This window comes from Athene noctua, chromosome 15 (genome assembly GCF_965140245.1).
Source record: "Athene noctua chromosome 15, bAthNoc1.hap1.1, whole genome shotgun sequence".
Lineage (NCBI taxonomy): Eukaryota > Metazoa > Chordata > Aves > Strigiformes > Strigidae > Athene > Athene noctua.
The window spans coordinates 17,548,265-17,563,649 of record NC_134051.1 but is presented as its reverse complement, the minus strand read 5'-3'; the positions used below and the strand labels follow the sequence as shown (position 1 = coordinate 17,563,649).

Below are 15,385 nucleotides of genomic sequence, written 5' to 3'. Positions count from 1 at the left end.
TATTTCATATGAAAATGAGCTGAAGGAAAATTCTATCAGGTTAGAGCATTTGCAGAATAACAGCCTTTCTGTGCTAGGAGGGGAAAAAAAAAAAAAAAAAAGAATGAAGAAAAGCATGACATACTCCTGTCAGAACAGGAGACTGCTTAAGGCAGAGAGAAAGAATGAAAAAATAGGAGAAAGACCATAAGAGGGTTCATTTCTCCTCCTTCTCGCTCTCTCTTGCTCTGTGGCATGTGGTTTTTTTTTGGTGGTGGGTGTTTTTGGGGGGAGGTTGGAGGGTTTTTTTGTCATAAAGTAATCTGTGCTGTTCTATATCTGGTCTGTTCTAGTAGATCAGTCCATGATAAACTGCAAAAGCATGGATGTTTCCTAAGCCAAAACCAATACCCTGCGTTGTAAATTTGTGCATGATTATTTTGGTGTTAATTGCTGGGTTCCAAATACATTAGTTTTGTTGTACTGACTGCTTTTGAGAGAGAAAAATTACGTAATAACTGATTCTGCTGGAAAATTTTCGGTTTTGCATGAAGAAGACTTAGTGGATCTAAATCAGTCTCTGAAGCTTGTGTGGGTGCAGGTATGTGTGCGCACATGTAGAATGAAAAAGAATTTTTTTTTTTTTTTTTTTTTATACAGCGCCTGAGTTGCCGTGACATGTTTTGTATCTGTTTCCAGTTAAGTGGGGACTATTATTTGTTTTTAAGGGTAGATCTTCATATCAGACCAGTTATGCTGTTGATGAAATAGACTTCTCTTGTATGTTGGTTATTTATTTGTTGTTGTTAACGCTAAACTCTTGATCTAAGATGTGTTTCTGTGGGAGTCAGATATCCTACAAACCAGGTAATTCTAAAATCTTCTGCAGAGTCTTTTTAAAAGGAACCCCTTCAAAACCTGAGGTGGTGCTTTGAGGTTTGACCTTTTTTTCCTGAAGAATTAATTTTTAATTCATTTGTCAAATTCTAATTAAAAATAGTAGTATCTTCTGTTATACTTGAGTTGTATCTAAGAAAAAAAAAAAAAAAGATCTGTAATATAGGACCTCAAGGACAAGCTGTAATATAAATTATTTGATTTGCAGGTCACATCCTACTTTATTACATAAAGACTAACTAGATCTGCTAATGAATAATTATTACTCCATAAAATAAAGGGGGAAAAAGAAGAAGCTTGCAAGAGTGGAATACTAATTTGAGGTATCACTCTCAAAGTAAAAAGTAAACATTAAATTCTGAAAATTGCAAATGTAATTTTTTCCATGTAACCTGATAGGGCAGTCCTTTATAAGAGATTGACTAGCTGTCAAATAAATTTGTAATTTTAGATGAGATGGGTTTTAGACCAATTTTAAGATACAGTCTTTATCTGAGCCTGCTCCCCTCCCCCCAGTAAAGTAGACACAGTGTGCCATAGGATTTTATTTCATTCCTAGTGTTTCTGCTGCAGTGGTTACACAGATATTTCACAGTTTTGCTGTAATGCTTTTATAGGCTTCTCTGGGAAAATGATGATGAATGAAACGTAGATATAAAAGGAATTTGTATTTTTAAAAAGCTCGGGTACTGATAGCACTGTATATTTGCTTGGAACCCTCTTAACTAGCCAAGATTCTTTTTCATCCCCACTTTGTGCATCATACTTTTGTTCTTAGAAGGGGAAAGCCCTTTTCATGTCAGGTGTGAGTCCTGGGAGGGGAAAAAAAAAAAAAATAATCGCGTGTGTGTGTGTGTGTGTATGTGTGTGTGCGTGCAGAATCATAACAGGCATTCAGTCCCAGCTGGGCAATGACACTAATTGCCCAGATCTCATGGATGCCTGTGATACAGCACGCTCACTTTCTCTCCTTCCCTATCCTCTCCAGGGATTTTTAAAATGCAGTATTTGAATTTTGGTGAGTGGTAAAGACCCTGCCCTAGGACCCATTTGACAAATGAGAAGCTGTGCAGCATCAGCACCAGCCGACTGAGCCTCACTGAGTCAATCTCTCTCTCTACTAGTCAGCAGCTACTGTAGTGAGACAAGCTTCAGCTCTCTCTGTCATTGAGGAAGTTCCATTTGCTCATCAATAGGCTGCAGGCTGTGTCTTCTTTTTTTTTTTTTTTTCTCTCTCTGTTAAAAATTCGTAGTTTAAATCTACCAAGTTGCCTTAGCTGACAGATGAATGTAGGGATCTAGCGCTGGAGGGGGGGGGGGGGGGGAAGAAAAAAAAAAAAAAAAAACAACAAAAAGGCATTCGAGAAATACTGTTTCTCACTTAAATAATCAAAAGAAAAAAAAAAAAAAACACAACGTAGTGACAAGATAGGGCAAACGTGCTTGCATGCAAGCCCCCTCACTTGTTCTACGTAGACTTCAGAGCAACACCATGCAGCATCCCCTTACGGGTGCAACCTGCGTGGCACTGCCGAATGTGGGCATGTGTCCCCAGCTCTCCTGTGCCTTGACTTTTATGTACTTACAGCAGGTAAGTTTGCTTAACTTTTTTCTTTTCCTATAGTGCCTGCTTTGTCAGCATCGTTTGGGGGATTTGTAATCTTGGAAATATTTTTTCGTGTGAATAGACTGTAGAAACGTCTCCCACTGTGTGGAGTGAATGTTGTGCCTGCACTTAAGAATGGTGAGAGTGAGTCGAAAATATGTTTTCACTGAGCATCGAGCCTTTGCATATTTTTATTTTTCTTTGCCATGTCTTTGTTGATGCTGTTTCTAGATATTTAACACAGTACTTTGACTGCATTTCTTGTGGCTACTGTAGCAGAGTTTCAGCCATAAAGGACTGCTCTTTATTCACTTGCAGGCATAAATTATACTTCTAATGTAAATGTGCCCAATGGCAATTTTGTTTAAGCCTTCTTTGAAGCCAGGAATTTTAAGTCTGTGTTGAAACATGCTGCTGATTAAAATCAAGCTGATTTTTAGTTCATTAAAAAAAAAAAAAAAGAAAAAAGATAATTTTTTTTTTTTTAAATCTATATCTGTGCAGAATTAATACTTCTCTCTCTGAAGTATATTGGAATGGGTTTTGAAAAAATTCTGATATCAGCAAAGCAGTATCAATTTCTAGTCCATTTTTAAGAATTTTTTTAAATGGATTGCATATAATTTTTGCTTCTAGGTGGTTTTTTTAAGTATTTCCACCCCTCTCTCTCTCTCCCCAAATTATTTGCTATGTGGTACCTTCTCTCTGTTACAACATGAAACAAATAACTGGATAATAACACATTGTTTTAAAACTAGTATTTTGGAATCATCATTGTATTCTACTTCTCTGTGTTATAACTGAGTCCACCATTATAGAGAGTCATCTAGTAAGTATGTAGAGCCAAGAGAGAAATATGTTATCATGCAAAAATGAATAAATCTATTTATTCTGTTACTTTCTGCTGAAACTTCAGGGAGAAAAAATTCTTGTGCCTACTCTAACAAACAGGGGCATTTCTTCCAACTTCCACTACAATAGTTTATATTCATATTGACTTCCATGAAACAGGCTCTAACTTTATTTCTGTATTTACAAATGCCTGAAAGATGTTTTTACAGTCATTCTTTTTTTTTTTTTTTTACCTAAAGATTAAATAAAATAGGTTAAAAGCTTATCTTCCTTTGAAAATATTTGTTTTCTGTTACTGCTGAAAGAACAGAACCTCAAGTATTTGCAGGATAGAAACCCTTCTGTAGCTTTTTTTTTTTTTTTTTTTTTCCTTCAATAGTGTAGTATAAACCATTTCTGACTTCCGGCACGGGAGTGCATAATAAAAGATTCTTGTATACGCCCTAGATTATACATGTATGTGGGAGGGATTCATGTGTCTGCAATTAAAATTTGCATCAGATATATGCGGTGTATTTACTATTTAAATCAGTTGCATGTCGTAACTAAAATGTATGTTCTGAGTAGTTCTGTATTCTGGATACGTTTTGGAAATGACATTTATAGATCAGCTTTAATGATCCGGTGTGACTTATGCACTTACTGTTTGTATACAAAATGTACTCCTGTATCTGGTTGGATTTCTTCTTCTGAGTTTGCCAAACAACAATTTATATGTTAAAGATCCAGCTTTTGAAAGGGGAAAAAAAAATGTGAATTAAGGTGAGAGGTCAACATGGCCACACAAGGAGCTGATAAAGGATAACATAAAGATGAGGTTAGGTGCTATAATAACCTTCCTGTGCGAGCTATTGCAGTGTCATTATGCAAACACATCTGTAGTATGGCACTGCTTTAAGGTTTAAGAAACTGTGCAACCATAATGATTACTTTAAAATAGTGAATTCAATTCCATCTCTTCCATTTGAGAGAAAGATGAGAAGTGATTGCTAATGCACTTTACAAAGTGCTATATCTAGCGGATAATTTTTAACTCTTTAAGTGGATTCACTGCCACACTGAAAGTTTTTGTTGGTTGGTTTGTCTTTTTTTTTTTTTTTTTTTTTTTTTTTTGAAGCGTTGCCTTTCCCATCTGGTTAATCCTGTTGTCAGTTTAGAATCATTCTGCCTCTGCTAATCACAATTATCTATAAGTTAAAAAGTCATCTGAATTCCTGATGATAATTGTGGCAGGTTCAAAATTCTGTGCTTGTTGCTTCTTTTGCTTGCTGGTTGGTATTTTAGTTATTCTGGATTCCTAGGAAGTCAGATAATTATCATCTTAATTCAGATATGACTTATTATTTTATGCATTTGGATAAGTGCTCCTTTAGTAACAATGCTACTTTAGCTCAGGATTATTCAGGCAGAGAGATAGTACTGTGGTGACATTACCTACAAAGCTAACGTAGCATGGTTCTGGTTTTAAGTAGGAAAGGAGAAGAAGTGTTTTATATTTTTGAAAAACATTAATAAACTTTTACCATGGCAATCTACTTGATTTTTCCCCCCCCCCCCCCCCCATATCTGATAAATCCTAGCAAACCTATAAAAATACCCATGTTTTGTATGTTTAGTGCAAATACCACTATTTCAGTGAAACTGTAAATGTTTTTCTCACTCTATAAAGTTGTCTATTGATCTTAAATACTGGTAACCTTAAAGCTTTATCTGGCGACTTAATAACCAGTAATTCCCCCCTGCCTGTGGACCCTGTGACCAGCAGCACATAGACATTACGTGACCCTATAGAGCAGAGTAATTTTTTTTCCTCTAAGAAATTGGACTTCAGATATGTCTGCTCGCTTGCACCTCAGTTAAAATGTATTCAGACATCTGTATTACGACTGAACTCTCTCTTGGTTGTTAAACTTTACCATCTATTTAGAATCTGTGAGACAAATTATTCGCTATTTTTGTGTACATCTGATAAATACACCGGTATTTTTGTCACATATAAGTTTTAGAATTGGATAGGTGTCTTTCCTAAAAGACTATAAAAGGCATTACATTCTTCTCAGGATGGGCAAACCAGTCTTCCTGTCAATAAATATTCAGGTAGCCACGAGGATGTTGCTTTTGTGTGGAGCTGTATGAATCATTTGGGAAAATCTGTGTTTTGGTAATCATTTAAAATTGGCCATTATTTACTTGCTAAACTAACACCGCCTGCTCAGTTTGTTTAGTATAAATGGATAAATTGTTTTCCACGGTGTACCCACAGAAGTGCTCTACTACTTTGCCCAGTGTCAGAAACAAGTATTTGCTCTGATATCTTCCGGATCACACAGGTATATAATGTTTTAAGAGCGAAGTGAGGAACTGAAATTTTTTTTTAAAACAGCTTGTGCATACAGGATGCTTTACCCCCCAAACCATTTAAAGTTTAACTGTTGAAAATAAATAAAGTGCAGGGGCCTAGTTCACATTATAGATTAAGTGTCAATAAGATATTCACTTGAAAAAGCCAACAAATACTGAAGGATGCTTCTGAGTTTGTTAAGCTTTTTGAAGTGGTCTGAAATTAATTGGGTGTTGTCTTACTAAGATGCTTCTAACTTTAGAAATCCAGGAAGAGCTTTCAAACGACATTAAATCCAAAATGACTCTATCAGTGACAGCAATGACCAGAAGGAAGAGACATGGTTTTATTTGGAAGTTTTTACTGCGTCATTATAAAGATGGGGATAACTGGGAGAAGTGTAGATGCATTTGGGTTAGAATTTTACCTAGTGTCAATATGTGAAGATACAGGAAAAGGGAACTTGGATCTGTAGTGCACCCTATCATTTGGTAATATTTTATGGTGTTTGAAACAGCTAAGTACATCTATTTTTTCTCTTCTCCTCCTTAATAAGACACATCAATACAAGAAATAATTGCTGACCACCAGCTTACTGGTCAAGCACTAGGGTGAAGTAATTTTTGCAGCAAAATTTGGACTGCCTGTAAATTGGGATTTAGCGTGTATTAATGGAGGTTTAGTTCTATTCACTGGTATTTTCCTCTGATACGTGTTTTCCTGGACACAGGGTTATTGTTATTTGGTACTTTCTAAGTAAATTAACGAAGTCAAGTGTTGTTTTGAAACATCACATAATATTCCATTTGATACAGTGCTGCTACCATTATTTTAAAATTGGTAATTTTTTTTTTTTTTTCCTGTTTAATGATGATAGATGTGCTTTGTTTTAAATAGTGAAGTGGTTTGTACAAAGGGTAATTCCTCTTAAATGGAGCAATTGCTCATAGTGGACATTCACAGATCGAAAACAATTGAACTAAAACTTCAATATCAACCTTTTCTGTCTTTAACAAGAAAGTAGTTCACGGTACAGCTCTCATATCGATGATGAAAAGAATCCACCATGAAAACAAAACAAAAACCAACAAACCCTCCATCTCTAGCCCAGCTATTCCATTAGTGCTTACATGGTAAATTAGTGTAATTTTATTTGGGCCTTAAGCATTATGACTATGGAGAAAAGCTGAATTCCCCACTCAGTTACTTGTGTCATGCTTCTGGATCTGATGATTTATAGGAGTCTGAAGGACTTTTTATCACATTCTTTCTTCACGGCTTAATTCAACGTTGATTTATTTGGTAGCATTTTCAATTGATGTAGTCAATAGTGTCAATAATGGAATAAGGATTAGAACAGATTATCTTTGTGCTAAAATTGTGTGAAGAATTAAAATGGATGAACAACTCCTGGATACGGTTTATCTTTTTGTAGAGCGCAAGTACATCTATTGCTGAATACCACCACTGCAGTTCTAAGTGTGTGTCTTTTGCATTTCATACTTTAGTGAGTCTTCAAAGGATCAGGTATGTTAGTTGAACTCGGGAACTGATTTTTATGATGACACTGTTTAAACCGATCGTGAGAACAGTGCCTTTCTTTCCCTAGTCGTGTATAGTCCTCACTCTGGCTCTCCTGTAAAATCAGTTAATCTGTACTTTAGCTCATGAAAATTTTAAGCATCTGTAAGCTTACAAATTGGAGTCTTTGCACAGTTTTGTTCCTCAGTCTGCTCTTTCATGGCAATTTTCACGTGAGAACATACAACCTCGGCTTATGACTGCATGAGTGAAAAGAAGTCCACGTTACTAATGCTCACTCACCATCTGTTTTTTCTTACAGCTGGGCCTTGAATAATTGTCCAGTAGCTGATGGACTGAGGGTAGGCAATCTTTTCAGGGTTTTCTGATTCATTTAACCAGTTTTACTGCCCCAGGAGAAACATAGTGCTTGTTTATTCATATGTGTAGGGTAGAAAAATGTACTTTATCAGACAAATTATAGTCCTCTGTTAGAACAAAAGAAGGAATTACCGTGCTACAAACAGTATCATGTGGATGCATTTGCACAAAGGGGGCAGTGCAGCACTCTTTGGGAATTTTAGTATGTGAATGAAGTGGAGCTCAAAAGGTGGGAGTAGAATTGTTGCATCCAGAAGTACCGTTAATGCGGAAGGCAGGAACGCAGTCTTGGTGTGCTGTTTATTTTAATTAGGGTAAATAAGATTGTTTGCTATTCGCCAATAAACTTTGAAGCTGGTAGTTGAGACTCCACCTCTGATGCCAGATAAATTTACATGCTGACGTATCTTTTGTCTCGTAAGAGCTGGTTTGCTGTTTTCCAGAGCCTAATGAGAAGTGGCTTAGAGATCAAGTGCTGTAGCAGTACTCGCTCCGAATAAGAGCTAGTTTGGGGCATTTACAGCATTGTCAAACAAGGTCACTCTTTTCTCGCCAGAGCGAGAGGAGGTGCTTCAGTTAAGTACTGCCTTCTTTAATGACTAGAAGGGAAAAAACCAAAACAAAACCAAACCCCAAGCCAACCCCAAACACAACTCCCCCCCCCCCCCCCCCCCTCCCCCCAACCAACCAGAATCCGTTAAGAAGGTTGTTTGCTACTTTGGAATATAAGAGCAAGACCAGTTGTAAAGGAGCTTCCATGTGGCAGAAACAGGTGAATATTTTTGGCTTCGAAGCACTGTTTTTATAACTGGACTCTGAACATTTTAGAGAAGTGATGGCTGGCTTTTCTATTGTGAGCGATTCGTAAGTTGTCAGTATTCATTGATATTTGCTAAATATGTATATGGATGGTTATTTTCTGAAAAAAAAAAAAAAAACAAAACATGGTGTGGTATGTTATGCCAAGGAAAGTGTGTGGTGGTTATGTAAGCAGGGGTTTTTCTCAGGGCAACTAGTGGATGTTTCATTCAGTTTCCTGAGATGATTTTTTTTCTTTTTTTTATTTTTTAATTTTTTTTGGACCAATAGCTGTGCGATGCTAGACTCTAAAGCTACTTTGGTTTTCAATGTGTGTATTTCTGGTAAATAAATGGTAAATAAATACTATGATCATGTTAATTTAATAGGTAGCATAAATGAAAGTGATGCAAATTGTGACACTAGAATTTATCACCTTGCTTTATAGAGTTAGAATAATGTTAGTGGAAGGGAGAAGTCAGCACCCTCTAAGAATCCTTCAAGCTTCCCTGCCTTTTAAAGGTATATGTGTGATTGATTTATCAGTTTTCAAGTGTGATGCGTAGTACAAGGGCTCTCCTGAGAAACTCCTGTCATTTCTTTGGTCGCGTTGCTCATTTACCTCTCAGTTTCCTAATGCGGTGCCATTGACTTCTTTTACATTTTGCTTCCCCTCCTTCTCTGTCAGTGCAGCAGCCCAGTGAATTTAATTAGAGAAAAGAGCATATCTAATGTCTGTAGTATCCTGACTAGTTGTAGTTGGGCCTTTGGTCTTTTGCACTATAGCAGGCTCCAGCTGTGGCGAGATCTCACTGTGTTTTGATCCTTCTCTTTCTCGTTGTGTTGAACACATGCAGAATCAAAATTAGATACTGTAGTAAAACTGAAGCATTCGGTGAATTATTTTTTGTTCAGAGTGAGTCACTGATTTTTACTTTTTCCCCAGATATGGAAAGGAAACGTGTGGTACTTTAGAAACGAAATGCTTAAGATGTTCAGATGCTCATGAATAAGAATGCAAGCGCTTTCATCTTCAGCCAATTTTAAATTTACCTCTTGACCCTTTATATCAAAACACACCAAAAATTGTTGGTCTTCCTATCTGTTAACATCTTGAATATGCCTTTTTTTGTAACGGTGCATAAATTTAATAGTATCATCTCAGACATGGGAGGTGTGTATATACTTACAGTTATGACACACCTTGCCTCAATCCCTTAGTGAGTTGCACTAACATTAATTATTGTTAATATGTAGTTTTGAAGACTGTTTCTTTGGTTTTCTTTCTTATGGCCTCTTTTTTTTTTATAGCTATCTTCATCATCTCTGCTGTGGCCAGTAAGCCTTCTGTAATTTAAATAGTCAATTACAGGTTTGGATTATGGGCGTGAAACTTTGATCACAAACAAGGAGGGATCAGAAGTTTTAAAATACAAGCTTATGTTTTCAGAATGGCACCGTCTTTTGTAAGACATTTGCTTGAAATGTGTTCCAGTAAGCATTACAGAGGGAGACAAAAAAAAAAAAAAAAAAAACACAAAACAACAAAAAAACCTGTTAAAAGTTCTCCCAGAGAATAAGATCTTGTCAAAACAGAGCTGGTGTGAGATTTTGGGGGTGAAAAGGAGTCAGGGAGCCCAATACATTCAATGAGTGTCCTTTCTTGAGCTTTTTTCCATGTCATGTATTAGTCCTATCTCTGGGATGTTACATGGCTGCATAGCTCAATTAATGCTCTGTGGCAGGAGGAGGAAAAAAATGTCTCTCTCTTGTCAGAAGCGAAGTTATTTACTTTCAAAAGCTGACAGAATAGCACTGCAGGGGCTTCATTTATTTCCGTTCAGAATGTCATTATTGTGTAATGCAGAGGGACTTGTGCATGCATTGCAGGCTTATTCTTGTAATCTTTAGTCTGCCGGATGGCTGCATAAGTGTAAAATGGCACAATGGAATGTTTCCCTGTTCTGACTTTAGCTGGTTCGCTTTTGCAAAACTGCATTCCAAGTGTCTTAAATGTTTACAGCTTACACGGCGATAAATCCGTGTGTCGGTGGTGCTGATGCCTGATACGTTCGGAATCGTGCTCTGGCCTAGCTGAAAGACTGATTGTAACCTTAGTTACCTTTATAACGTGTGTCATTTCTCCTGATCGGTAGCATATGGTTTGAGACTGCTTTTTCAGCATTACTCTCTCTTTCTGTCATACTCTTCAGTTTTTCTGTGTCTAGCCCTGAAAGGAATCTTTTAGTGCAGAATGTTTTATAAGGACTACTTGCTGTTTCATTTCAAAGTTTGAAAAACCAGTCAACTTCATTGTATTGCACGTACCTCAGGGGCAAGATAAGTACTTTTGATGTGCCCTATCCAAGTTTCAGGGTGTGTCGCTGCAAAAACACAGGAGTGTTCAGAACTTGCGATTCCAACAGTTTTGGTTGGTTTTCCTTTCCCGCTGCTGCCATCTTTTCCAGCTCAGCACATGCGCGTGAAAATCGCCTGTTGCTCCGTGGAAAGATTGTTGGTACAACCTAAAGTAAAAACACTGATGAAGCTAACTTCGGGAGTTCCTTGTGCCCAGATATTGCCCTTCTTTCCGATTGCTCTTAATGAAATTAATAAAATGCTCCAGTGGAAAATTACCTCATTTGGAGAGGAGTCAGATTTTCATCAGTGGTAGGTTGTTGTTTTTTTTTTTTTGCTTTGTTAAGACTAACACCACTTTCAGTAGGTTGGGGTTTTTTTTCAGTTTAAAGCGGTAAACTAAACATCTAAAAATTCAAAATTTATCCATTAGCAGTAGATTTTATTTAAACACAACCTGTCTTTAAATGAAGGGAAAAGGGTTCTACTTCTAAATGGGCTTGCTTGCTTCTTTCCTTTTCCTTTATTTGCAGACATAAAATCCAATAAATTTCTATTGCAGTTGCTGAACTTGGGGGAGAAAAAGGAGAGGAAAAGTACAAAGCTATTGGGAAGCGTCAAACACGGAGAATGATGAAGTACATTTCATAGCAGCCAATTCCAAGCCCCAAATCCCTGTTGTGCAGGAAGGCTTTCCAGCTCGCACAGGAAATTCAGCCATTGCACAGCATAGTATTAATGATTTATACACCCCGCACCACTGCTTTTGTTCACTAGCAGAGCCAGGTTGTGTTAATAAAGGAATTTCAGCGAAAAGGGTCCCGGCATGCTGAGTTGTTTTGCTCAATACACTGGATGCTGCCTTCATAAATCAAAGGAATTTAGTGCTTTACAACCTTTCAGAGCTGCTGAGGGTGGTTGGGTGTTTTTTTGGTGTTTTTTTTTTTTTTTTTTTCTTTTTTTAATCTGATTCACCTAGGAATATTTTCATTTCTTTTCTATAAAGAATGAATGAACTACTGGATGAGATCTATCTCAGCTGTTTTAGGGTTGATTGGTTTGCTTCACAGTCACATTATACTTCCATTTGTTTTCCATTTGGTATTTATGCTTTATGGTGGTGTCTATGGAAAGAGGCTAGCATGGTTTTATTAACATAAAGAGATGCAGATCACATTATATTCTGTCTTGTTTCTTAGAAATAATAAAATACAATGTAAAGGAAAAATGTTTGCAGTAAACAAAGCAATTTTATATTTAAAATAAAACATTAATAACACCTAGTAAAGCATTTATCATTTTAGAAACCAGACAATTTTTTATTAGCTACAAAACCCTTCTGTGATCTTTGGCAATAGGTCTGTTAATTTTCTCAGTTGTTTTTTTTCATCTGGAAACTTTGTTTCCTCGTAGCAACTGCAGGATTGGGTACTTAATTTTGTATTAATTTACATAGTGATTCTTTTCAAATAGTGGATCCATATTGATGTTAATCAAGAGCATATGTGTAGAACAATGTTACGGGACACTTCTAGAAAATAAACACTTGGTTTGATACTTACATATCTAACCTTTACTTTCCATTACTGTTTTACAAAAGGCTAGGGGGGATAGAAAATAATGAAAGGGAACGTGTTTTGCAGTTAAGCGGAATCTGGCTTTCCAGGAGAATCTTAGGACTTTGTATTACACAGCAGGCACAGTGGTTTTAGTCCGTTTAGATAATTCAGAGGCACTGATACATGAAGGTTTTTGCTTACAGAAAATGTGACTGCCCCGTCCTGGCTTTGTTATAATAGCAAACGTGTCTCCCTCCCAGCTTTATGAAAGTCAACAATGCGGGAATCAGTATTGCAGAAGTTAAAGCTACTTAATACTGAGACGTATTTTTTTGTTTGTAGTTTGTTCTGTAGTCTGAAAGCAGATAAATACCGTCTTTTCCATGTTCATCACTGGTTCAAATATCACAGATTAATATAAGACAGGTGCCCAGTAAATGAGGTTTATGTTTATAGAGTACCATTTTTTTTTTTATTTGTTTGTCCTCTATTATTTGGGTGTGTGAGTGTTTCATTGTATTTAATTATGTCTGCAAGGCACAAGACAACAGTCAACATCTGCTCTATTGTTCCCTTGGTTTACAGATAGCTTTGATGGGTTATTAAACAATCTATTTTTCAAACAGAAAACAGGGAAACAAGCTGCACCCATATTATGTAATTTTGTAAAGGTACGTTATGTAATTAGTTGTCTAGTATTTGCACAATAATCTTTTATTTTGGTTGAATAAATGCTACTCCACTAAATAACATATGGTGATCTCGGGCAGTTTTTATTTAATCGTGAATTTCTAGTTTATAATCTATAAAGTAAGTTGATTTCACCACTGCTGAATTGCTTTCACCAGACGTTCTACATTGAAATAATGCTCTGGATTGTGAAGGCTAGCACAAAATTTAGAAATACGACTTAACTTTCATTTATGACTGAAACAACTACTGATGAACTCTTACTGATTGCAAAAAAAAGTATTAATTAATTTGGATTATTTTTTGAGTAGAAGCTTACACTGTCACCAGTGCATCACTTGGGGAAGGCAGTTCTCAGACTGACTTTACTCTCACAAATCTTACTCGGGGCAGAACCACCCTCAGAAGTTGTACTTTACAAGCAGGGGGATGACACTGTGGAACTTGACCCTTCTACAGATAGATCTCCTGTTGGAAGAGCGCTTGTCTCCTGATCGGTTTTAATTTTTTTTAGTTCGCTTTAATGTACCTGTCGACTGTTTTAGGTTTCTTTATGTAACACTGATGCCCACTATACTCTCTCTGGGTGGATTAAGGTAAATCACTGAAAAATTCCTACTACATAGCCTATGATTGTTTTTGCCTCAGAAATAAAATGTAGAAGAAAATTTTCCAGACAGTAATGATGAAGAAATTCTGAAATTAGTCCTTCTATAGTTTTTATCATTCCAGAAAGTCACCTATTGAAAATGTTATATTAAAAAGAACATACTACATGAGTCTGTAGTATTTTCATGGCTATTGAGCTGCCCCTGAAGAACCATTATAGAGCTACGGCTGTCTCATAGCTGTTCCTTACCTGTGCACATCTGAGGCCTTGGAAATGCTGTGAATGGAACGGGGGTTTATGTACACAGGTTTTCCGTTGAAATGAAGTCGTTTAATGTCGTTTTAACATGAACTGAACTACCCCTTGTATATACATAAAGAACTGAAGTCAAAGGGGAAAAAAATAATAATAATAATAAGCATATTTACTCCGAAAAGTATGTACTGTTAACAGTCATGCATGACTGGTGTTCCAGGTGCTTGTTTCAATGTAATTTTGCCAAACAGCATTCAGTTTTTAGCACAGAATGAAAATTCCTTACTTTTTTTGTGCAGGAGCTTGTTAGAAATACTTCATAACCTCCCCCTCCCCTATCCACGCGCATCATCAGCAAAAGATGTGACTGTAAAACAGGGAGTTCAAACCTGTTCCTTCAGGTGTCAGCAAATGCTCCTCGACAGATTTGGAGGATTTTGACTCTCCACAAACGTGTGCCAAATGGAAACTCAGTCAGGAACTTCTAAATACAGTTTCTTAAAAAACAAAGGAATGCCAGGGAAATGCTGTTTGCAGGGAATTTTATTTTCAAGGTGTTTCCAGAAACCCACTGCGGGGCAGGGAGGAACTCTGGTTTTGTTTGGGGTTTTTTATAATGTTTATTGCTAAATGGTTTTGCTAGAGGGTGTCTCTTAGGAACTGCTCATTCTAAAAGAACCTGTATGTTTGTGTATAACCAACCAAAGGTGCGTTCAGATCCATGCATGGAAATCGAGTATTCATGGGGGTTGGGTTTTTGGGTTTTTTTGTTTTGTTGGGGGTTTTTTTGTTTGTTTTTTTTTTTTTTTTTTTTTTCTGGTGTGCACTGCACAGATGAATTTTAATGGGAGAGAAAACCAAGATCAGAATTTCCGCTGGGGTAGATCAACACAGTTTATTGACTTCCACTAGGGATGTTATCCTTGGCTTTGCTGTTTTGCTGGAGAATAGTTTTAAGTGCTTATTTGCACTAAAATTATACAAGTGGTGTGTGCCCATTTCCAGCAGAAAATGAACTCTGAAACTGGTTTATGGAAACTCTGAGGGAAAGTTATCTTCCCAGAATTACGAAGGAAACTGAGGTAGAGCAGACGGCGTCTGGTTATTTGCAGAGCTTCGTGAGGAATTAGTGCTGTAGAGCACTAAACTCTTCAGTGTTTTGTTTGTATGATCTTAAAGAGCTAATCAGGGCTGAAGAGTGGAGGATAAGAATTCAGGAAATCTAACTCTTTTACTAGTACCACAAATGGCCAAACAGATCAGTAGACAACAACAAAACTTGTTAACTTTCAGTGGTTATGCAGCAGTACTAGGTTACACAAGCATCCAAGGAAGCAGGCTGTGAAGGAGGCCTATCATTAAGAAAAAAATTGAGGGAATTATAAAAAAATCTTTGAAAATAATTCACCAGTCCCAGTTGACTCATTAATTATCCTGAAACCTGACAGTTCCGTGGAAGCAGCCATGTAGCGCTTCTGTCACTGCAATACCAGAGACGTGTTCCAGTAGCAGCATTTCGGACACAGCGATAGCAATCC

At 36.9% G+C, this 15,385-nt stretch overlaps 1 protein-coding gene across 33 annotated transcripts in view; it reads left to right on the top strand.

The window, feature by feature from the left end:
• RBFOX1 (RNA binding fox-1 homolog 1) overlaps positions 1–15,385 on the top strand; it is a 957,841-nt gene that overhangs the window by 664,842 nt on the left and 277,614 nt on the right. For 5 of the 33 annotated variants that reach the window (XM_074918983.1, XM_074918982.1, XM_074918984.1 and 2 more), the window contains exon 1: positions 2,299–2,467. The exons of 26 other annotated variants lie outside the window; for them this stretch is intronic. In XM_074918983.1, coding sequence (XP_074775084.1) covers positions 2,324–2,467 — 144 coding nt within the window. In that variant the 5' untranslated portion in view covers positions 2,299–2,323. Of the gene's footprint in view, positions 1–2,298; positions 2,468–15,385 lie in introns of those variants that run through there. 2 more of the 33 variants (XM_074918975.1, XM_074918976.1) reach the window with 2 other exon arrangements.